Here is a 24479-nt window from a genome sequence, read left to right on the forward strand (position 1 = left end):
CAATAATACTGGAGTTTGTGGTTTGGAATTGAACATAATGGTATGTCATAATTGTTCATGTATTGTTGCATATAAATCTAACTTCCTGACCCATTTAATTTTAGTTTTACATTTATCACAATATAAAATAAAATTGTGTGGGCCTTTTGGTGGGTGTGATTTTTTTTTTGGGGAGGGGGGGGCAGCATTTAATTTTTGGACCCAGGCAGAACAATGTCTTGGGCCAGCCCTGGGTAGAATGGCTGTGTTGCTGAATTAAAATACTGTCCCAAGCATTTGGATAGAGAAAGGTGCAAAGAGATTTTAGTGCGCCCCATACCTGTAGTGGGTAATGTCCACAACAACAAAAAGTCCATGAAACTTGGACTTGAAGAATGGGCCCATAGAAGGGATGGCAAAACAAGAATTACATCACAGCTCTTGGTCCTCACAGATCTATTCCCATCGGGCTCTCTCCATGGGGCTGGTCATCTGCAGCTACAGTAAAACCTTGGTTTGAGAGTAACTTGGTTTAAGAGCGCTTTGCAAGACAAGCAAAATTTTCAAATACATTTTGACTTGATATACAAGCGATGTCTTGATATACAAGTAGCCTCGAGTCACAGCTGAGTAGAGAAGGGCCTCTAAGTGTAGCAATATGGTTAAATTTAGTGAAGGTACAACACTTAGCAACTCACATGGTTGATGATTGGAACAGGCACATCTAAGGATGCAGGCATCCAGGCTAAAGCTGTCCACATAGACCATCCTCCGCAACGCCATCTACATCTCCCTTCCATGCTGCCCCTCGCTTTCAGATCGCTTTACTGCAGGGTGGTCTTCCCGGTCAGGATTACAGATTGGCAGCCGGCGGTGCAGAAGATAGTCTATGTGGACAGCTTTACCCCGGATGCCTGCATACTTAGATGTGTCTGTTTTATTCATCAACCATGTGAGTTGCTAAATGTTGTACCTTCATTAAATGTAACCATATTGCTACACTTAGAGGCGCCTCTCTTCTCTTTGATACTCTGTAGCTCCTGCTGGATTTTGCTTCTAATCCCCTTGTGGAAGCGGCTATTTGTCGATGGACATTTTATGGTTATATAACCTATCGCAATGCTATAATCTTTTTATATGGACTATAAACTGAAGGACTTATGAATAAATGGTTGTGGAACGAATCATCTGAGTTTCCATTATTTCTTATGGGGAAATTCGCTTTGATATAAGAGTGCTTTGGATTACAAGCATGCTCCTGGAACGAATTATGCTCGCAATCCAAGGTTTTACTGTATATATAACCCAGGACACAGGATATGAAACATCTGCAGAGGAAGAAGTCACACACAACCCGACCCCTGCAGCAAACAGCCAGAATATTTTAGGTAACACAGTACCAGCATCACAATACAATGCCAAACTCAATAAAATAATAGTATATAATAGGCACCTGCCTACATCCTTGTTAGTCCACCCCTCCAGCAGGTTCTTCTAAGCCTCAGAACCTTACAAGAAGTTTTCAGTCTTCCAAACATTGGATCTCCTATGGGTACTGGCTCACTTTCCACAGGGGAACACAATAACTCACAAGGCCTCCCTAACCCTTGTGGCTTCAGGCACTGCACAATGGACCGATGCTCTAACCGGCCAACAGGATGCCCCAAGCAGGCAGTTGATTTAGGATATTGGGAGACCTGGTAATTAATTCCTTCACAATGTCCACCTTATACAGCACAACTACCCCCTTCTATCACCCAAGCACTGGCTACACCGCAATCCTCTCAGAAAATAATAAAAGACCAGTCCAGCATACTTATTTGCAGAACAAAATTTGCTTTACAGCATGCAAGACAGGTGCATCTCTTTCTTTATCACAGCATGACAGATTACAGAATGAACCAACAGTACAGAGCAGTTTCATTAGTAGTTCTAAACTTTCCATTCTTCTACTAGGAGCCTAGTCTGTACCCCGAGGAAGAGAGATACAGCACTCACAAGTTACTGTACTTACTGTGTTTAATCCATATTTTTGGTTGGGATTACGTGACTGCAAAATAGTCAGTCATGCTATTATATAATATTCTCATTTGAAGGTAGCCCCATGCTTTCCCCACGGGGGAAATCATTTCACCCCACTACTACATTGGGGTCCAAGAGATTTTCATCCTTCCAGGGAAAAACAGGGTCTCACTCTCTCAAGCCTCCACTAGCTCTTTCTCAGTTCTTTCCCCAGCCAGGGTATATACCCCTTGCCCTTACCTTCCCTTAATCTATCCATTATGATATGTGAGCTCCAACTCAGGAGACTCTCAAAATGATAGTTAGGACTGCAGTACACTGGGGTGCTGTGACGTGGCCTCTGCAGCTTACGCATATATCTGCAAATGTGTGGTAACTACACTCCTTGTTTTTGTTGGGGTGGTTGCTATTTGTGTGTGCTATATACTATTGATCGACCACTATCGTTTTTTTAGTGCCGATACCGATATTTTGGTCATCGGATATCTGTATCCACTGATACTGGCCGATACTTTCGGACAAAAATGTAATTAGTCACAGGTACTGTTGTGGAAGGATCTGGGGGTCTAAAAGAACCCAAACCCCTCCTCTGCACTTGAAAGCATTCAAAACAGCCAAGTTTGGCTGTTTTGAATGCTGTCATTTTTTTTAATCTGGCGCCAAATACCTGGAAGTGATGTCATGACATCACTTCCGGGTTTTTACATGGAGACCCGATCAGAGACGAATGCGGCTTTGATCGGGTCTTCTGTTCGGCGGACATGGAGGTAGGATGCCCGGTCTACCGGTGGGACGGGAGACCCGGAAGAGCCGCGGAAGGCGGCGGGAGGGGGGGGATGTCCCCTCCCGCTCCTTGTAGTGACAGCCAAGCGGCTTCTCAGCCGCATCGGTTGTCGTTACAAGACAGCCGACTGTCGGCTATGGACGCCGGTACCGGGGTGATGCCTCTAGCTGCAGGCATCACTCCGGTACAAGCACTTTCCTGGAATATCGGCAATATCGGGATCCTCAGGGGCCGATTCCGATATATCAGGGAATTATCGGCTTTGCTGATAATCGGTCGATCCCTACTATATACCCCTTGTCATCTAGTGTGGTGGACAGAAGGGGCCCCTAACAACCTATGGACAGGACTACTCTTGCGAGAAATATGATTTCAAGCCGGCATTTTAGTCCCACTTTGGGGGCGATTTTACAGACACCTGTGCGAGTTCCTGCACAAATGTCTATGGAAATCACCCCTGAAGTCGTCAAAAGTAGTACTACTTTTGAGAATCTGTGTGGCACCGCAAAGTCGACGTCGCACCAATTCGAAAGGTGCAATTTCCGGCAACTGGCTTTCCGTTTTGACATGCGATTCGACATGTCAAATCGGACCAATGTGAACGTGGGCTTTTGGGAATTTACATCCCATGATATCCCGATGTCATGATACACAGCAGAGGTGATGGAATCAGATGAGTATGGACACTGCTATGTACAGCTCTTGACAGGTTACCATGTATGTTTCAGCTGTCTGTTTTATGCAGAGCCTCATATATGAGCCTTTTTCATCAGCTGTTAATATTTCAGCAGCATCCCGAGAGAGACGATTGTTTCAAGACAGATTAGTGCTTTGCAGCATTAGCAAATTGGTGTAATTATCTCAGGTGCCCTGGGCCACTGTGTCAGCTCCAGTTTGGCTTCATTAGGTGAAGTGCTAATTGTTTTGTTTTGTAAAAAACAAGAGGGGGATCTTTGGATCGCTTGTAGATTTTGGTAAAATGTTTTGTTCTCTGAGTTGTCCAATTCTTCTCTCTCAGACGAACAGATGTTGTTGTTGCCTCCCTGCTGCTGGGAGGTTGACAGTACTGACTGCTTCACCATGGTGCACTTACATTGTGCTGATGGGTTTACTTAGGAAGTTTGTTTGCATGCAAAGGCATATAGTTCATTTACCGAAGGAAGAATTCCTAGCGGGTTGTTTTAAGAGAAACCCTTGGCCTGCCATTGGTGACTCCCTGTTGAAAATGCTTGTTGCCCTGCTGCCATGTTTCAGTACTTCCTGCATCCCTGATCTGAAGCCCATGGCAGATGTACTCAGCAAAAGTCTGCTGCAAGAACAATTTTTGGACCTCCATGTTGAAATACATGGCTGGGTATAAACACGTTTTCACTGTGTAGGCAGGTGCTAATAGTATTATAGTTTGTACTGTAATTGTTGCTGGTATTGTTGGGGTTAACTTGATGTGGTGTTTCTATTGACTGGACTGTTAACAATCCTGTAGGTGGAGTATTAAGGCCTCGGGGGAAAGGGGGGGGGGTCTCTAGGGCTCTCTACACCAAGAGATTGGCCATGGGAAGGGAACCATACACAGAGAGATGTAACACTTATGGAAGTGGGTCGACCCTTGGCAGGACTGTGAAGTGAGACTCGTTTAGGGCTCATTTACATTTGCTTCGACTTTAACACACATCAAAGCACCTGACGTTTCAACATGCTTTTTTTATGTGTTTTTGATGCTTCGGTGATGCTTTTTTGAAGCTATAATGAAACTTGGCAAATGTCCTGAGGGTGTTAATTTTCTTTCTTTGTTTTAAAGGGGTCCAGTAGAACCCCGGCTCATTAATACCCTGTTCAACAGATCTCCAGATCATTAGTATCCCTGTTCAGCAGATCCTCAGCTTATAAGTACCCTCGTTCAGCAGATTCCCTGCTCAGTAGTACCCCCAGCTCTGCTGATGCCCTACTCAGTAGTACCCCCACCTTTCCTGATCACCCGCTCCGTAGTAACCCCCAACTCTGCGGGAGAGTCAAGTGATACAAAAGGTAATAACTGTGGGGATGGGCTGATGGAGAAAGTACAGTTGTTAGGTCAAGGCAGAATAGGCTTCTCTGAAGGGGAGGGTTATCAGGGATCGTCTAAAAGTAAACAGAGTAGGAGATAATTGGGAAGATTGGGGTAGGGAGCTCCATAGGATCGGAGAGGCTCCGGAAAAGTTATGGAGGTGAGCATGGTAAGAGGTGATGGGGAAGCAGGAGGTCTTGGGAGGAACAAAGAGAACGATTTGATTGGTATTTTGAGACTAGGTCAGTGATGGAGTTGGGGGCTTTGAATTGAATTCATTAGGTGAGTGGAAGAAAGTGGAGGGATTGGCAGAGAGGGGTGGAGGACTCTGAATGGAAGCCAGTGGAGGAATGGAATTGGCAGAGACGGGTAGGGGACACTGAATGGAGGCCAGTGGAGGAATTGGCAGAGACGGGTGGAGGACACTGAATGGAGGCCAGTGGAGGAATTGGCAGAGACGGGTGGAGGACACTGAATGGAGGCCAGTAGAGGGATTGGAGGAGAGGGGGAGGACACTGAATGGAAGCCAGTGGAGGAATTGGCAGAGAGGGGTGGAGGACAATTAATGGAGGCCAGTAGAGGGATTGACAGAGAGGGGTGGAGAACACTGAATGAAGGCCAGTGGAGGGATTGGAGGAGAGGGGGAGGACACTGAATGGAAGCCAGTAGAGGGATTGGCAGAGAGGAGTAGCAGTTGGTAAGGTGGATGAGCCTGGCAGCAGCATTCATGATGGAATGAAGGGGGGATAGAATATGTAAAGGTAATCCAATGAGGGGGTAGTTGCAGTAGTCGAGTTGAAAGATAACCAGGGAGTGGATTGGGAGCTTTATGGTGTCATCGGTTAGAAAGAGGCATATTTTGGAGATGTTGTGGAAGTTGATGCGGCAAGATTTGGACAGTGAATTGATGTGGGGCTGAAAGGAAAGTTCAGAGTCCAGGATTACACCTAGCACCCTGGCATGCGGGGACAGGCTGATAGTAGTGCTATTAATCTTGACAGAGAAATCAGGGGAGGAGGCACATGGGGGAGGAAACATTATGTGTGTATTTAGCTGCTTGTCTGAATTTCTGTTTAATCAAGAGGCAAAAAGGAAATATACTGTGCATGACTACCAGAGATGTATAGTAACTAAGTAGAACTACTTCACTACTGTACTTAAGTACCGAAAGGCGGTATCTGTACTTTCCTGGAGTAGAATTTTTTTCTCCTATTTCCACTTTTACTTCACTACATTTTTTTCGATGATTTCAATACTTCTACTCCGATATTTTTTTTTTTGTGCTGCATAGTTACTCGTTACTATTATAAAAATTACCACTGCCAGAACAGTAGATGGCAGGTTTCATGAAGCGATCAGAACATGTGTATTATCAGCGCATACAAAAATAAATGCTACTGTATGTATAAATAAAAGCTGCATTTGAAATAATAAAAGACAATATGATGTTCAAACTTTTGACTTCTTTCTTTAATAACTACATAACACAGTACTTGTACTTTTACTTTCAGTACTTGAGTAGCAACATTTTTTAAAAAAACTACTTGCAATACTTAAGTACAAAAAATGTTGAATACTTTAGTACTTCTACTCAAGTCACTTTTTGATCGAGCACTTCCACTTCTACTCAAGTCACTTTTTGATCGAGCACTTGTACTTTTACTCAAGTATGGGTTTCGAGTACTTTATACAACTCTGATGAATACATACACACACATCTTTGCGTGCATGTTTATGTTCTTAATACAGATCATACTTATAGTAAGCTAAAGGAAATGAAGTATGCTTGGCAATCTTTACAATGCTGTGGCTCACTTGGGGCTAAGTGGCAGCTCACAGGTGATCACATGACCCATTTGATCTCTTGTTTATCTTCATCTTCCCTCTGCTGATAGATTGGCAGTTGATGGTCGGAGTATACCTGGACGGCAGAGGACTGCAGTTTAATTTTCTCATAATGTGTTCTGTTCAGTGACACGCTTAAAATAGACCCTTCAATGGGATTTGATAGATTGCTGTCCTATTTCAGCAGCGCTGTATGTAAAATTGGTTGTGAATAGCTTTATGCACAGTAGTAATGTAAGGTAGCAACATTACAGATCTCTGTTATTGTACTTGTATTACTACAGTAAATGGTTACCTCTGTGTAATGTACAAAAATTATAGTAAAATGTTCAGCAACCTTTAAGTTGTCAGCTTTTATAGGCGGGTACCATGGAAACTGCATTTCAGGCTACTATACATACCTGTATATCAGAGTATATACTTTAGGAGTACAGTGAATTATGGAGAGATTGATACAAAGTTCTAATGACTATCTGGTGAATGGAACTGTATAAAGTGGTTGTTGGGTGTGCAATGGATTCCATTAACTTTTTAGCTCTCTTCCTTTTTTTTCAGGTTAAAGGATCTAGTGTGTATTTTTGGTCAGTACACATTTTAGGTTGGTGTTTATAATATTATAATGCTTACTAAGGGCTTGTTCACATGGGCGACCAGGGGGGCGGTAAAAAGTGATTCTAAAGGCTCAATTATTACTTTTTAATAAGACACTCAGACCGTGGCTCTGCCCTGCCTCCCACTCCCTCCTGGCTGTGATTGACAGCAGTGGGAGCCAATGCCTCCCACTGCTGTGTCTGAGTCAACGAGGTGAGAGAAAGAGAGAGAGAGTTGACAGAGCCTTTGCTCTCATGCACATCGCTAGATCAAGATCATGGTAAGGTAAGTATAAGGGGGGTTGGGGCTGCTTGCAGAACATTTTTTACCTTAAAGTGGTAGTAAATTCTTTCCACAGAGTAGTCAGGGAAAAGAAGTAGCTTGCAACTCTGATAGGCCAGGTCACCTTTGGTACATGCAGCACAGAGAACGCTTCATCCCAGTCCCTGAAATTAAGCAATCAAAATATCAATGTTTGGGAAGGGGTGCCCCTGGGCCCCAAAGTGGGCGGGATGCAGTGCACTCGCTCCACGGTGAAGTAATGAGAGAACTAAGCTGCAGGCAGCAGAGATCGTAGCAGGTCCTCCTCTAAGACTGTAGGGTTTTTGCCTTTAGCGCCCTCCGCCAGTCCCACAATATGTTAGGTTATTCCTCCTATTCCGGTTTTCTGCATCATCAACCTTGTACTCCAGGGCTGGGACTTTGGTCTTCAGAGTACAAAGCGAGGAGGTATGTTCGGCAACCATGTTTTCCACCTGGCCGATGCGCTACTCTGCCTCAGACAGGCCCACATCCAGCTGAACAGCCTCAATCTTAGTGGTGAGCGTTGCCTGACAGTAAGTGTTCACCACCAAAACTTCTTGAAAGCCAGGCTGTGGGTAGTCAGCAGGCTCCCCATCCTCCACCTGGGATGCCATGTTGGTGACTGACCTGGGGGAAGCTGCCACGTGGTCTCCTGGGGCCGAAGGAGTATATGCAATAAGCGAAAAACAAAGCTTCTTACCCCCTTTTAGCGAGTAAAGCAACTCACGAATAGAGAGGTAAGCAGGAAACGGAAGGGTCTAATGTACAGCCAGCAGAGCTCTGAAGCGTGCAGCCAATCATCTCGCGATCTTGGCCATGCCCCCAGTAAAATAAACATAAAAAGTTTCCTCCTGCAATATAATAACCACCACAAACTAGCACATTTTGAAAGACTTACCTTGAAACAAAGCCCTCCAGAGGCGCACTGTCACCGCTGCAGAGGCATCCATCTTCACCCGGTCTTCCTTCTGGGTTCGTGGGCTGAATGACTGAGCTGTGATCGGCACGGCCAAGTCATTCCTTCAGAGCGCATGCGCCGGTGACGTCACTGGCTATTGCTCACTAGAATATCTCCTAAACAGTGCACGTTTAGGAGATGTTCGTTTTACCTACAGGTAAGCTTTATTATAAGCTTACCTGTAGGCAGGGCTTTTTTTCTCAGAGAATAGGTGCAGGAACTCCTTCCTTCTGAGTCATCCTTCGTCTCTGCCCCCTACCAACCTCTGAGCACCGTCCTTGGGTTCCACCCCCTACCTGCCTCCCAGTACCACCCCTTTTAGAGATGTAGCACCCTCCTAGGTAAGTACTAGTGAGAAAGTATAGTTTTTGGCTCTGTCTGCCTATCAGAGGAGCAGCAGGCGAATCTATATTGCTTTCTGCTTATTGTAGAGCAGGATCTGTTAGTGAGGTCTGCTCATTGTGCTCAGTATGCGATTCATTATCTCTAGAGAGTGTTTCACACTGGTCCAATAGGGAGGCATGTTGGACAATGGGAGGAAACCTGACAAATGGATGCAAAGGCTTTGGTACATTCCTGGTGATTGGCAGGGGCGGGTCGCCTCGGTGCATTCTGGGATACTGTATAAAAGCCAGGAGCACATGTGCTGCAGGGTCTTTGGCTGGAGAGCAGAGTCTCTGAAGGAGGGTGGCAGCTGCCTCCTCCTCTGTAGCAGTGGCTTCATGAGGGTCGTCCTGAGGGCCAGAGGAACGGAGCTGAACCCAGAGGTCCAGGAGAGCTGACTGAGGGTGAGACACTGGAGACCCTAGGAAAACAGTGTCGTGAGAACAGGGGCTCGTGTTGAGGGGCCTGACCTGAGGGGGGGCCACCCCAAGAGTAGGAAAGTATCCTCTTTCTTGACTGCCGAAACCCGTCCACTGAGAGAGTTTCCTGAAGATAACCGTAGTTCATCAAGTCGTCTTAGGAAAGAGACTTAAATCTAAACTCACCCCAGTGGCAAGGTGGATCAACGGCCTGGCTGTACCAAGAGATAGAAGTCCTCCAGTATTGTGAATAGTTAATTTGGAGTGTCCCACTATTCCCTTCTCCCAACCCTAATTTATTATAAAATCCAAAAAACAACTACATACCCCTGGACTGATTATTGGACGAGCTAAAGAAGAAAAGTGAGAGACTGTGCATGTCAAGGTTGCTGATTGTAACTCAGGGGGACTCATAAGTGTGAAATCTGTCTGTCCTCAAGGGGGCAGTGCTACAGAGAATACAGAACCAACTACTACTAATTCATTTTTATGGAATTTGTTAATGATAACAAGAAAGACGGTAAAATAGATCCCCAGCAGTGAGCAACTCCTCCTCAGGAAAAATAGACCCCCACACTACAATAGACCCCCCTCCACCGAAGCAACAACAAATCTCCCAGCAGCCAGCAGCAGTAGATCCTCCAGCAGCCAGAGACAATAGAGCTCTCCCTCAACAGTAAATCCCTCCCAGTAACATAAAACTCCCCAGCAACAATAGACCCCCACGCAAATAAAAAAAAAAAAAGATTTCCACTAACGACTAAACCCCATCACTCACTGAGAGTAATTAAACAAAATTCAACAAAACATTCCTAAATATTGGGCTTAGAGAATAATAGGTGTGGGTACCCATCTCTTGTCTCCACCCCCTCCCCACCTCTCAGCACCCCTTTCCCCTTCTAGAGCATACATAACCAGGTTTACATCATGTGCATCATTTAAGTAATTTTTACAAAGCTTTAATAATAGAAAGCAATGCAGTATAATGTACAAAACATAAAGAAATACACTGCAGTTTCTAAACCATTAAGTGTATTTGCACTTTAGACTAACTGCTATTTTATTTTGTACTGATGATTGTTTAAACATGTAATATTAAATTTGCCGTCATGCACCGTTCAACATTATACAGCTGGAACCTTTACAAACTTAGCAGAGAATAAAGAGCCATTAAACCTGAATAGTATTACTGCACATGCCAAAATAGATCTCATAGCAACAGCAGAAATTTAGCATAATTTAGCCCTTATGCATATTCTAGTTTAGCTTAGGGGTGCATAGACTAGATTTACATTAAATACCTTTTTCTAGTCTGATGCAGTTACCATAGGAAGGAAAGTCTAAAGCTGGCCATACACTTAGATTTCTCCATCTACACCAAACAGCAGGATGAATCCCTCTCCCGAGCCATTGCGTTCTGAGAGGCAGCTGCATGTGATTTGATGCAGCCCTGATTTGGCCGAAAACATTTTCAGCGCCCCCCCCCCATTGAGTGAATTTCAGCTGGTTCACCCAGACCTGTAAGTATCACTGCCACTTGCAAACACAGAAGCTGGCAGTGGAAGTCTTCCACTACTCACTTCCTCCCCGGCTCTTGCAGATGACATCCTCTACATAGTTGAAAGCATTTGAAAATAATTTAGATGGACACTTTAAGGCGTGGGTCGGGAACCTTTTTGGCTGAGAGAGCCATGAACACCACATATTTTCAAATGTAATACGGTGAGAGCCATACGCTATATTTAATATTCATATTCATGGGCCGCAGCTATACAGTGAGTAGATGGAGCCATGTGAAAGTGCCTGGAGTCAAGCCGGGAAGAGAGCAGAGCAGGCAGGTATGCAATGAGGCCGGAGTGGTGAAGCGCCTGCAGGTGATGGGGGAGAGTATAGGCCTTGAGAAAATGGCGGCCGGCCGCTGAAGGCCTCAGAAATGGATGTGAGAGGTAGCTCCCGCGGGTCCCCGGGTGTCAGAGGAGAAGGAGATCGTGGCACAGGGAGCGGATGGCAGGTCACCTTACCGGGTGGTGATTGCCAAGGCACTCAGATACACAGCACACAAGCCGGCGGCGGTACCGCGAGTAGGCGGCGGGGTCCGTAGCGCGGCAATCCGGTCACCCAGAGACTAACTGAGGGTAGCGGTGGGTAGCCCACAAAGTGTACCGTCGATGGGTGCAGAAATCTCCTTGGCACCGGGCACAGCTACACGGATGTCACTGGATTGAGTGGTAGACGCAGCGGAGCTCTGGGACTACACGTCCAGCGCGGCTCACGTCTGGACACGCCCCCTTTATTAAAGATTTGTCTGCGAGCCAGATGCAGCCATCAAAAGAGCCACGTCTGGCTTGCGAGCCATAGGTTCCCTACCCCTGCTTTAAGCGTTCCTTAAAACCAGGTGTGTTGAGCTGTATCAATCAGCATTAGTCAACACAGGCTCAACACAAGGTCACACAGAAAACGATTGTTTTCTAAGTCTCCTGTTCACACCATACAGGTGTATTGGTTAACTGCGTAACAGTGCAGCTAAAGGTAAATGAGGTGCTTTTTGTAACTTTCAATCAAATAAAAAAATATATATAAACAATGTGATACACTGTAACAAAGCATTGCACACTCCTACACAATGCACACCAGCACAAGTGTGTTATAGGGAGCTTAGGCGCAGGCTGGTGTGAATGGGCCCTAAAGGATCTGAGAAGCAACAAACCCCTGTGGGTGGGACTATGTGGGCAACTATTCATCCAAATAATAAAAAATTATCATTTATTAAATCATGTAAAATTACACATATCACATTTCAAAAAAAGGATTGATAGGACGTATAGAGTTATACAAACACAATAAAAGAAACACGGCTAGTACTCATCCTAATGGGTGGAACTTCAGTGGAAATTGAATCTCCAAAACCCGACGAGTTTCAGGTGAGAACACCTTTCCTCAGGGGTATAGAGTACAGAGCTGTGTAATTTCTTATACACTTTAGACGTTCCTAATATTGAGAAAGCAGTGTAGGGGAGACACTGTGGCTCCAGGGGCACTATCTTTCATCTATTCTGGGAGTGCAAGTGTGCTTACAGAGTTATTGAGTGGCAGTATACACATTAATAGCTTCAGTGACTGGTTTGACCTTGACCCTTTTTCCCGACTTGGCCCTACTGAACCTAGGCATAGGGGAGATCCCTACGGAACATCGAAGTGTAGTTTCTCACATATTCAGGGCAGCTAGGCTCACTATCACCGTGGCCTGGAGGACGGCTCAAATGCCTACAGTTTACAAAGTCATTAAAAGGGTTAAGGTTTATTACTCTTATGAACTGTATTTCGCATGCTCACAAGATTCTGTCAGGAAATTTCATAATCATTGGATGAAGTGGTCCTTATTGTATCCAGGGTAATCGATTTCTAATTTCATGTGCTCATATAATAATGTATGATTGATCACTAGGAGGTACTGTTGGGACTGTCCTGTTGATAGTCCATATTTTCAGATTTCTTTCTAATTCTTACAATTACTTCACTCTTAATAGACAAAATTCCTACAGCTAACATTGATATACTATGGCTCATGGACTGGTGTGACGGATGGTGGCGGGGAATGGGGCGCTGGCTCGGGCACAGTGTGTTCCCTTTGGGGTGCCTGGGCTGGGGCACCATTCCCAAGAAACCACTTAAGAATGTTTACTGTTAAGGTCTGTGGCCCTCAATTGCTTCTTAAAGTACTTGTTAATTGTGTCCCATTGGTAGGAAGTGATTGGATACTCTTTTGTTTTTCTATTACCACTGTTTCTAAAGTATTGCACTGTCTTTTTGTTATAACCTTGAAAATCTTAATAAAAACTATTGAAAAGAAAAAGCAGTGTAGGATAAAATCACAGAGATGTATAAAAAAGGGAGAGGAAATGGTGCAGAAAGTGCTGCGGTGTGGCTCTGCTGCATTCACTTTGTTGTGATGGGAATGCCAATGCCGCCAAAAAGATTCCAAATTTCACAGGGGTCCCAACAAAGAAAGGCCAAAAAGTTGTCCCTAGATCAAATGGATGAACTTATCTGTATATGTAGCTATATTGTAGCCTGGAGGAATGGTAGCGCCCTCAATAAGAGTAGAAGAAACCATCTGCAGCTGCTTAAAGAGGAGTTTCGCCCCCATGAAAAAATTAAAAGTCAGCAGCTACAAATACTGTAGCTGCTGACCTTTAAATATTACAACTTACCTGTCCAGGGTTCCCGCGATGTTGGCACCCGAAGCCAATTTTCGTATCAGCTCTCGGGTGCTGCCGCCGCCATTCAGGGTAAGGGAACTCGGCAGTGAAGCCTTTCAGCTTCACAGCTGGTTCCCTACTGCGCATGTGCGAAGTGTGCTGCGCTTTGTAATTGGCCTGGCAGCGGAGGAGGAAGGAGGGGGCCGAACTTCTTCAAAACAGATACCCGTTGGGTGGAACTCCACTTTAAACTCCCTCAATTCAATATATGTTCTAGTCTGCGCCGTCTGGTGGGTAGAGGTGCCATCAACTATATCTGGTTATTGAAAGCTCCAAAAAGCACCTCATTTAACTTTAACTGCACTTTTGCACTCCACCGAAGCAACATCAGGGATGCAAAACATTGAGATGAAAAATAAAAATCTTCCTTTATTAAAATAGTCAGCAGGGACAAGTTCTATTGACATGTTTGGCACTAGGAACAGCGCTTTCTCAATCATGGACAGAAATACAAATCCTTTGGCAGGTAAAACAGCTCCCATATATTATTTAAAAAAACAAGCACGCCAAACCAAGGATAAAATTGATTTATTAGTTTATACTAAAAAAAACAGCCAACGCGTTTCATGGATCAGAAAAACACCCCCTTCATGAGGGCTTCAGTTAAGGTAAGAACCTTGACTGGACTCAAAATAGAGCTCTGCTGTGTCAATCTGTGGTCAATCTTGGGTTTCGGTGGTTATACCGGGATAATGCCTGCCTCTACAGGCATCATCCCGGTACCATTGTTTGCAGCTGGCTATTCTGTAGAAGTGATCTGAGTGGCTATTTAGCCACTCAATCACTTCTGCAGGTAGCAGAAGGAGGTCCCACCCCCCTCCCGCCGCCTCTCCTGGGCTTTCTGGTCCCATTGCAGAGGCTGGGAGCGATGCAGCTGGCAGCGATGGCTGCCTGGTACAGAGAGAGAGGAACTGACGTCGTTTCCCTCTCTCTGTAACCCTGGAAACCGGGAACGACGAGTATTCATGACTTCCAAGTCTGCCTGTTTGTTTACCTGACCACCAGCGACCAGCTAAGCAGCCAATCGGACTGATCTCGGTCTCATCGGCTGCATGGGGGACCAGAGGTGAGATTTGGGATCTAATAGACCCCAAACCTCTCCATAAAGAAGACCTGTCATGGCCCATGCTGTTACAAAGAATGTTGTTTATCCCTTGTGATAGCAATAAAGTTTGTACAAAAAAAATAATAAAAAAAGTGTAAAAAAACAAAAAAAATTTGTATAAAAATAAATAAATAAAAAAAATTAAAGTGCCCTCGTCCCACCATGCTTACCTGCAAATGTGAATGCATAAGTTACTCCCGCATGCATATGTAAACGTTGATCGCACCACACGTGAGGTATTGTCACGAACGTCAGAGCAAGAGCAATAATTTTAGCACCAGACCTCCTGTGCCACTCTAAACTGTTAACTTGTAGAGGCGTTTAAAGCGTCGCCTATGGAGAATTTTAAGCACTGCAGTTTGCTACCATTCCACGGGCAGACGCAATTTTAAAGAGTGACATGTTAGGTATTTATTTACTCGGTGTAACATCATCTTTTACATTATACAAAAACCATGTGACATAAAAAATTGCAACACCCACCATATTATAGAGGGTCTCTGTTAAAAAAAAAAAAATCTAATGTTTGGGGGTTCTAAGTCATTTATTAGCACAAAAAAAGTAGATTTTTACTTGTAGGAGCGAAGTGTCAGAATAGGCTTGGGAAGGAGGTGGTTAAAAGTAATTTTTTCATGACTTTAACTTTTCATTTTGCTGGCCTGTTTCTTTAGCTGTTTGCTTAGAGTTCAGTGTTAATTTCCCTCATTAATAACTGGGAACACAGGCTTCTTTTGCCATATGGCTGTTAGATGGGAAGGTGTGAAGAATAATGGAGAAGACTGTCCTTTCTCGAACACTGTCATAGCTATAACTGGAGGAAGACAGTCTAACAGGGCAGTTGTAAGAGCTCCTTATTGCCCTTAGGCTAACCACAACCAACACAATCCTCTAATTGGCCTTTATAATCCAAAGTGGCATCAGGTAGTTTCTATAGAGCAGGGATCCTCAAACTACGGCCCTCCAGCTATTGCGGAACTACACATCCCATGAGGCATTGAACAACTCTGACATTCACAGACATGACAAAGCATGATGGGAATTGTAGTTCCTGAACAACTAGAGTGCCATCGTTTGAAGACCCCTGCTACAGAGAGTCCCTTGTTTTAAGTCAGCACGATATATTAGTCTGTTCATACATTAGACTGGGCAGCCTATAGAGATGTCAACAGGCTCAATTCCTAAGCTAAAACACATATATTATTATTTTTCATTCTATTTTTTTTTAGCCTTATGGTTACTGCTTGTTACTTTACTTTGCTAAAAAAAATGTAGCTTTGTGAATTAGGCCTATTGCCATTTGTTGAGAGCAAGGGCAGTTGAAGGCTTATATTCCCATCAGACAAAACACAACGCTTTCCATGGACACTGATCAGTAATGGCAGCAGGGGAATGGATGGTTACAGATAATTTATTATTTTTGCTCATCTCTACAGAGGCCTTTTTCTTTCACTAAATCTCTAAGATTCGAGGGTCTCTGAATGAGCTGCACCCTGTTGTATGTTTCTGGACCGAAAAGATGATTATTACTTAGGTTAGTAATACAGAATGAATGCCTTGTACAATTTTTGTACAGGTGCATGAACAAGGTGCAGCGTGGTGTGGTGGGTAGTAAACACCCACCAGGAGCCACTTATGACAGCAGTCTAAAGACATGAAGATGCCAACAGCGTCTGCAATGAGGAGTGGAATGCAGCCTGGCCGGTGCACACCCAAAGGGGAGGCTTTCTGAAGAGAGGTAGATGTATTCCCTGCACTTTACTTACTCCTCTGGAACCTTTCCCTATCTCTAAGCACTTTCCCTGTCAGACAGGAATCCTATGCCTACACTAGCAACTAAAATGAGCCAAACCCAGGAGCTGGAGTCTTAAATAGACTCTGCCTGACCCAAGATGGCCACTGAAGTCACATGGGGTGCCAGTGTCCAATAAGACAGCTTTCTCCCCTCCCAGTTCCTTACAACTTCCTTTCCCTTCTGCATCACTGCTTTGGTCGAGCGCCACCTGCAGTGGGGAGTACAGACTGCACCTGCCTACAAATGGAACAAAGATACTGTCATTTCCAGAAGTTGGGGGTTATTCACTAAAGGCAACTAGACTTTTCAAGTGCAGTTACACTCTGCAAGAGCATTTGCTCAAGAGCTTAGTAAATAAGGGGAATCTTTGCTGACTTTCATCATCCAATCGTGCTAGCAAAAATTCTGTTTTTATTTTTTATTTTCCTCACGTGTGATTGGGTATTCTTTGTAAAGTGAAGCTTTACATCATAAACTAAATTTGCTGTGTTTTTGCTAAGTAAATGTGATAATGAAAACAAAACATTTTATCAATAATTCATGGCAAGTTGTTATAGCTTATAATTTTTCTTACTAATCTGTTTTCCTCTTTTTATTGGTAGGGACTTAATGCCACGGACTCTCGATGGCCAGATCACCATGGAAAAAACTCCCAGTTATTTTGTGACCAAGGAAGCCCCAGCCCGTATTTCGGCCATGTCGAAGGATGCCAAGCTCATCGTGGTGGTGAGGGACCCAGTGACTCGAGTCATATCGGATTATACCCAGACGTTATCCAAGAGGCCCGACATCCCTACTTTTGAGAGCCTGACGTTTAAAAACAGGACTACGGGCCTTATCGATATTTCATGGAGTGCCATCCAGATTGGCATCTATGCCAAGCACTTGGAGAACTGGCTCCAGTATTTCCCTATGAGGCAGATACTGTTTGTGAGCGGGGAGAGACTGATCACCGATCCCGCAGGAGAACTGGGGCGCGTTCAGGATTTTCTGGTGCTTAAGAGGATCATAACAGACAAACATTTTTATTTCAATAAGACTAAAGGTTTTCCTTGCTTAAAGAAGGCAGAAGGGAGCAGCAAACCCCACTGTTTGGGAAAAACCAAGGGCAGGACTCACCCCAACATTGACCCTGAAGTGGTCCAGAGACTACGGGAATTCTACAGGCCATTTAATATGAAGTTCTACCAAATGACTGGGCACGACTTTGGCTGGGATTCATAAATAAAACAGATATAATATATTAAACTTCTATATTTTTTTTACACTTAAAATAAATCTTTAGATTGTGTCTTCACAATAAGAGATGTATAACAATCACATTATAATAAATACTTTCTCCTTTTCATAACCAGAATAAAATATTTGATTACTTTATTCAATCTGTATTATGGGATGCTGGCAGAAAATGTATAAACATAACCTAATAGTGTATTGTGTATACATATTTTTTTCCAAAGTGGCTCATTTTCCCCAATATTACAGTACATTCATCTAGAGCAGGGGTATCTAAACTTTCTAAACAAAGGGCCAGTTTACTGTCCTTCAGGCTTTAGGGGGGTCGGACTGTGGCCTTTTGGAGCAGAAAAGGTCCTCATGTCAGTGGGAGTAGACAATACCATTGTTAGTGTCAGTAGGAAGAATAGTGCCCACTCATTGGTGTCAGTGAGAAGAATAGTGTACTATTGTTGTTGTTATTGAGAGAAATAGTGCCCCATCATTGGTGTCATTGAGAAGAATAGTGCCCCATCATTGGTGTCATTGAGAGGAATAGTGCCCCATCATTGGTGTCATTAAGAAGAATAGTGCCCCATCATTGGTGTCATTGAGAAGAATAGCGCCCCATCATTGGTGTCATTGAGAAGAATAGTGCCCCATCATTGGTGTCAGTGGGAGGAATAGTGCCCTATCATTGGTGTCAGTGGGAGGAATAGTGCCCCATCATTGGTGTCATTGAGAAGAATTGTGCCCCATCATTGGTGTCATTAAGAGGCATAGTGCCCCATCGTTGGTGTCATTGAGAGGCATAGTGCCCCATCATTGGTGTCAGTGGGAGGAATAATGCTCCAAAGGCCAGAATATAGCAAGGAAAGGGCCACATTCGTGTACTTTCGTTATAGTCATTGAGAGGAATAGTGCCCTATCATTGGTATCAGTGGTAGGAATAGTGTACTATTGATATGGTCATTGAGAGGCATAGTGCCCCATCATTGGTGTCAATGGGAGGAATAGTATACTATCGTTGTTGTCATTGAGTGGCATAGTGCCCCATCATTGGTGTCAGTGGGAAGAATAGTGTCCCATCATTGGTGTCAATGGGAGGAATAGTGCCCCATCATTGGTGTCAATGGGAGGAATAGTATACTATCTTTGTTGTCATTGAGTGGCATAGTGCCCCATCATTGGTGTCAATGGGAAGAATAGTGTCCCATCATTGGTGTCAATGGGAGGAATAGTGCCCCATCATTGGTGTCATTGAGAGGCATAGTGCCCCATCGTTGTTGTCATTGAGAGGCATAGTGCCCCATCATTGGTGTCAGTGGGAGGAATAATGCCTCAAAGGCCAGAATATAGCAAGGAAAGGGCCACATTCGGCCCCTGGGCAGCAGTTTGGAGACCACTGATTTAGAAAGCAGAAAATTGCTTGTTTCAGAATAATGCTACTTTTTTTCTGGATACAAAATTCTGTCAAAACAACAAATAATTATGAGCCCAGGCTCCTACAGAGGAGGGAAATTCTGTTCTGGTCCTCTGAATAACACCCATTCCAATGGAGTGAAGAGCTCCCATCTTGTAGGTTCACTAACCTGTTGCAATTGTTATTTTCTTTCCATGACTAAAGTGCTGTCAAAGAATAAAACTGCTACTAATCATATTTTAACAAGGGTACTGAATTCAAATTCACGGGTCCAGTCAGTAAAAATTTCAGAGTGTCGTATTGGTCCCATTTCTCAGATCCTTCACATCACAGTCCTCCCTTAAAGCGGTAGTATACTCCGCCAATAAACTTTTACCTATGGGTAAGCCTATGATAAGACTTAACCGTAGGTAAAATGAATATCTCCTAAACCTGCACGGTTTAGGAGATATTCCCCTTGCATGCAGCTGCTCACACCAGCGGCACATGAGCTCTGAAGGTCCGGCTCCTCGCCGGAAAGAAAAATCCAGCGCGCATGCGCGGCAGTGACATCATCGCGGCTCCGGCCACTCACAGCGTCGGAGCCGCCGAACCCCGGAAGAGACGCCGAGGGAACATGATAGCTTCCTCAGCGGTGTCCGGACGACCGTGTCGGGGCTTAGTTTTAAGGTAAGTATTTCATAATGAGCTAGTATGCGATGCATACTAGCTCATTATGCCTTTGTCCTGCAGGGTTTTTATTTTTAGGAGGATACAACCGCTTTAATATTAAAGACTGATCCTTTCATAACATTGCAGCACTCCCCCCTTCCTCCCTCCTCCCCACCCTGCCCTACCTTATTCACACAAGGAAGAACGGCAGGTCCGAACAAAGGGCGGGAATTTTCATGTGAAAGGCAGGTAATTGATTGCTGGGACCACCTCACTGCCTAGAAACCAATCACCCACTTCTTGACTTGAAAAGTCCCACCCGTTGTCCGGACCTGTCCCATCTTGTATGAATAAGGCAGGGCACTGTGTGGGAGTGGGGAGGAAGGGAGGAGTGCTGCCATGGTATGGAAGAGACAGATCTGCCGCACCTACCATGCTGTGAACCTAATTAAGGATGATAGTGGCGGACAGGTGAGCCGGCGGTGGGGAGAGGACACTCAGACAACTATTTGGCGAGGCTGCGGTCCGGACAGGACTTTTACTGGGTCCAGATCCGGACCGTGGTCTGCCATTTAGTGAAGCCTGTTTTAGAATTAAACATGCAGAAAGGTTTGATTAATATCAGTTTCTACATACAGTATAAAGAAAATATGTAAGGCACCCGAAAGCTTGTATCTTTAATAACCTAAATTAGCCAAAAAAAAAAAAAAAGGTATCACACATTCTGCATTAATCGATAGCAAACACGGCATTATACTCTACTCCTGCTATGATGGAAAATTTAACATGCAGACACATATAGGGAACATAGCTTTTGTTTTGGATTCTGAAGTTGGGTGAGTACACCAGGGACACTTGATCTTGAGCTAGTAACTCTGCAGGTAAAGGTTCCATGGCTTTGGTCAATGGAATCAGTGTGCAATTTTAATATGCAAAATTCTGATTATTCAGAAAGAAACTATTCATGCCCTTGATCCACCTCTACTCTACCCTACAGGAATTATGTAGTCCTATGCTAATTTTAAGGAGGAATTCCTGTCATAATTATATTTTTTTGAACTGAACTAAGAAAAATATTTGCATAAAGCCCACTTTCCTTTAGAATATTAAATGTAGGTCCTATCAGAGGGTGCCACAAGCCAAACAATCATATAGTGCATATTGGATTGGTTGTCAGGCAGCAGGGGCAGACAATCCTAACTTCTCCAAGCACTAATAATAAAGCCAGGGCTTTTTTCAGCGGGAATGCAGGGGACGCAGTTCAGACCCCTCCAGCACTGAATATATGTATTGCCAAGGAGTGCTGGGTTGTGCTACAGTGTCTATTGATGCTGGCTGCTGAGGGGTCTTTTTTTGCTGGAGGGGATCTATTCCTGCAGGAGGGTTTATTGCTGCTGGGGAGGTCTAGTATGGCTGCTGGGACATCTATTGTCTCTGGAAGGGGTCTAGTTTTGCAGGGGGGGGGGGGGGGTTATTGCTGGGGTGGGTACTATGTTGCTGAGGGGTCAGTTGTTGCTGGGGTGGGTACTATCTTGCTGAGAGCAGATATAGTGAATGCAGAGTCCTGGAGAAATCAGATATAGTGAATGCAGAGTCCTGGGGAGATCAGATATAGTGAATGCAGAGTCCTGGGGAGAGCAGATATAGTGAATGCAGAGTCCTGGGGAGATCAGATATAGTGAATGCAAAGTCCTGGGGGGATCAGATATAGTGAATGCAGAGTCCTGGGGGGATCGGATATAGTGAATGCAGAGTCCTGGGGAGATCAGATATAGTGAATGCAGAGTCCTGGGGAGATCGGATATAGTGAATGCAGAGTCCTGGGGGGATCGGATATAGTGAATGCAGAGTCCTGGGGAGATCAGATATAGTGAATGCAGAGTCCTGGGGAGATCAGATATAGTGAATGCAGAGTCCTGGGGAGATCAGATATAGTGAATGCAGAGTCCTGGGGAGATCAGATATAGTGAATGCAGAGTCCTGGGGAGAGCAGATATAGTGAATGCAGAGTACTGGGGAGATCGGATATAGTGAATGAGTTCTTGATAAACAAGCAATGTCTGGATATACAAGTAGCATCATGTCACAACTGAGTATAAGTTCCAGTTCACATATATGCGATGCGGGGAACCCTGCAAATCCACTGCGGGTTCCCGCATCGCATTCAAATCGCAGTCAGTTCACACTGCCATATGCGAATCGCTGGGGCTGTCAATACGAAGTTAACGACACCCCCAGATCGGTTTGCATATCGCAATGCAAACTGTCAGCTTGGACATGAATCGGATTGCACTGGTGCGAACAACACCCATGCGATCCGATTCTGCTGCAGATCCAAAAAAGGGTCCTGTGCGTGTTGTGTCCAAATCCGATGCGAATTCAGATACAATCTGTATGGCTGAATTTGCATCGCACAGGCATCGCATGTGATTTTCAGAGCAGTGCACCTCGAATCACATGCGATGTCTGTCATCTCTATAGTGGACTAAAAGAGTGTAGCAATATGGTTACATTTAATGAAGGTTCAACATTTAGCAACTCACATGGTTGATGATTAAAACAGGCACAGTTAAGTATGCAGGTATCGGGGGTAAAGCTGTCCACATCCTCCACACCACCATTGTTATCATCCCTTCCATGCTGCACTCCACGAGCGCTTCAAGCCTCGCTTTAAGATCGCTCTACTGCAGCATAGTCTTCCCAGTCACGATTGCAGACTGACGGCGGTGAGAGGGGAAACCAGTGCACAAAGCAAGGTCCATAAAGACATGGATGAGTGAGTTTGGGGTGGAGGAACTTGACTGGCCACAGAGTCCTGACCTCACCCGATAGAACACCTTTGGGATGAATTAGAGCGGAGACTGTGAGCCAGGCCTTCTCATCCATATCAGTGCCTGACCTCACAAATGCGCTTCTGGAAGAATGGTGAAACATTCCCATAGACACTCCTAAACCTTGTGGACAGCCTTCCCAGAAGAGTTGAAGCTGTTATAGCTGCAAAGGGTGGAGCCAACTCAATATTGAACCCTACGGACTAAGACTGGGATGCCAATAAAGTTCATGTGTGTGTAAAGGCCGGCGTCCCAATACTTATGGTAATAACTTGTACCTTTTTTCAAAGCATAGAGCAGGTGATCTATGCTGTGGTAATCACAATGCTGACTGGTTGGTGTTTGAGATCTTCTGCTCTCGATGTGTGCTACTAGTTCTCAGCTGGAACATTAGGGGACATTGTGATGGCACAGGAAACCGTATCTCACCCACCTAAATGTGGGCGACCAACTGTTCTCATTTTCTAGGTGACAGGTACCCTTTAGAAGTCAGGAAAACTTGTAATAATTAAGCAAGCTGATTTCACCATTTTTTTATCTGGTTTTTTTTTTTGCCTTTTTCAAATTGCATCTTTCAAAACCTGTAATTTAGTCACATTTATTTATGCATTACCATAATGCATTATTTTGCTAAATAGCGCACAAATAATGTATATTGCTGTTTTTCAAGGTTCTATCATTTTATTTTTTTTACAGTTGCATAATTTTGGACATAAGAGCTAAATTATACCATTTATCACAACTCAAATATTGATTTTCTGCTGTGTAAATATAACATCCTGCGGCTCTTTCAGGAAGCAAAATTTTAATGGAAAATTAATGATAAATCTGTTTACTTATTATGTCTTTTTGTTTTTCTAGAAAAGGAAACAGAATTGATGAATGAACTGACAAAGCTACCCAATGAACACTACAAGCAATGTCATCTCAGTTTATCTATTAGTACATTGTCCTTCAGAACTTGCTGTCAAGAATGTTAGCCTATTTCTATGCCGGGGACTGCAATCTCAGGTCAAATGATTCTATGCTGTTCATCCTCCTACTTGCTCTTCAGTGTGTAGATGTAGGGTCCTTTCACATAGGCTTTCCACTTTCTGTTTTGCTCAGCGGGGATTGATCCGCCGAGCAGGCGGATGACAGCTCTATCTCCGCTTACTTTGCAGAGACAGACCTGTCAGATCCCCGCTCTTCTCTATGGGAGATCGGATTAGAATGGACCGCCTGTCCATTTTAATCTGATGCGATCCTCCTTATGAATGGAAAATAGGGATTGCATCCGTCTGGATTTCATGGACAGGATCGGATCGGATAGCAGTGAGTGTCAGCGGACTTGTCACCGCTGACATACACCGCTCCATAGGGGTGCATGGAGCATCCGATCAGGTCCACCTGAAAAAACTGACAGGGACCGGATCGGAAAGCCCGTGTGAAAGGGGCCGTACCTGATTTACAAAAAGGACTGAGCTTAGTGAATGTGGGTAAGCTGTGGTGGCTTCAATCATTCAATCCAATTTGTGCAAGAAAAAAATCCTGTTTAAAATTTTCCTTGCACATGATTGGTTAAAGTTTCCAATCTAAATTTTCACCACATTTACTAAGCAAAGTGACAATTCACTATGCAAAGTAAACATGTTTGATTTCTTTAGTAAATTAGGATTATGGACTAGCATTTATAGGCAGGGCTATTTTTCAGCGGGAATGTGAGGTGTGCTGGAGAGTCTATTGATCCTGGCTGCTGGGGGATCTATTGTTGCCAGTGAACTTTTGTTGCAGGGGGTCTTATGTTGCTGGGAGGCCTCTACTGTTGAGGGAGGGGTCTATTGTCTCTGGCTGCTGAAGTGTCATTTGAGGTTGCCTGCTGGGAGATCCATTGT

The 24479-nt window shown here is 44.4% G+C and overlaps 1 protein-coding gene across 1 annotated transcript in view; it reads left to right on the top strand.

Moving 5' to 3' along the window:
• The window catches only part of LOC309566752 (heparan sulfate glucosamine 3-O-sulfotransferase 3A1-like), a 138400-nt gene extending 120602 nt beyond the window's left edge, over nucleotides 1–17798 (top strand). Inside the window, exon 2 of the mRNA XM_082272034.1 lies at nucleotides 17088–17798. Coding sequence (XP_082128160.1) covers nucleotides 17088–17709 — 622 coding nt within the window. The 3' untranslated portion in view covers nucleotides 17710–17798. The remainder of the gene's footprint in view (nucleotides 1–17087) is intronic.
• The last annotated feature ends 6681 nt before the right edge of the window (nucleotides 17799–24479 follow it).

The sequence above is a fragment of the Pelophylax lessonae genome (assembly GCF_965119305.1).
Source record: "Pelophylax lessonae genome assembly, chromosome: 11".
Classification (NCBI taxonomy): domain Eukaryota; kingdom Metazoa; phylum Chordata; class Amphibia; order Anura; family Ranidae; genus Pelophylax; species Pelophylax lessonae.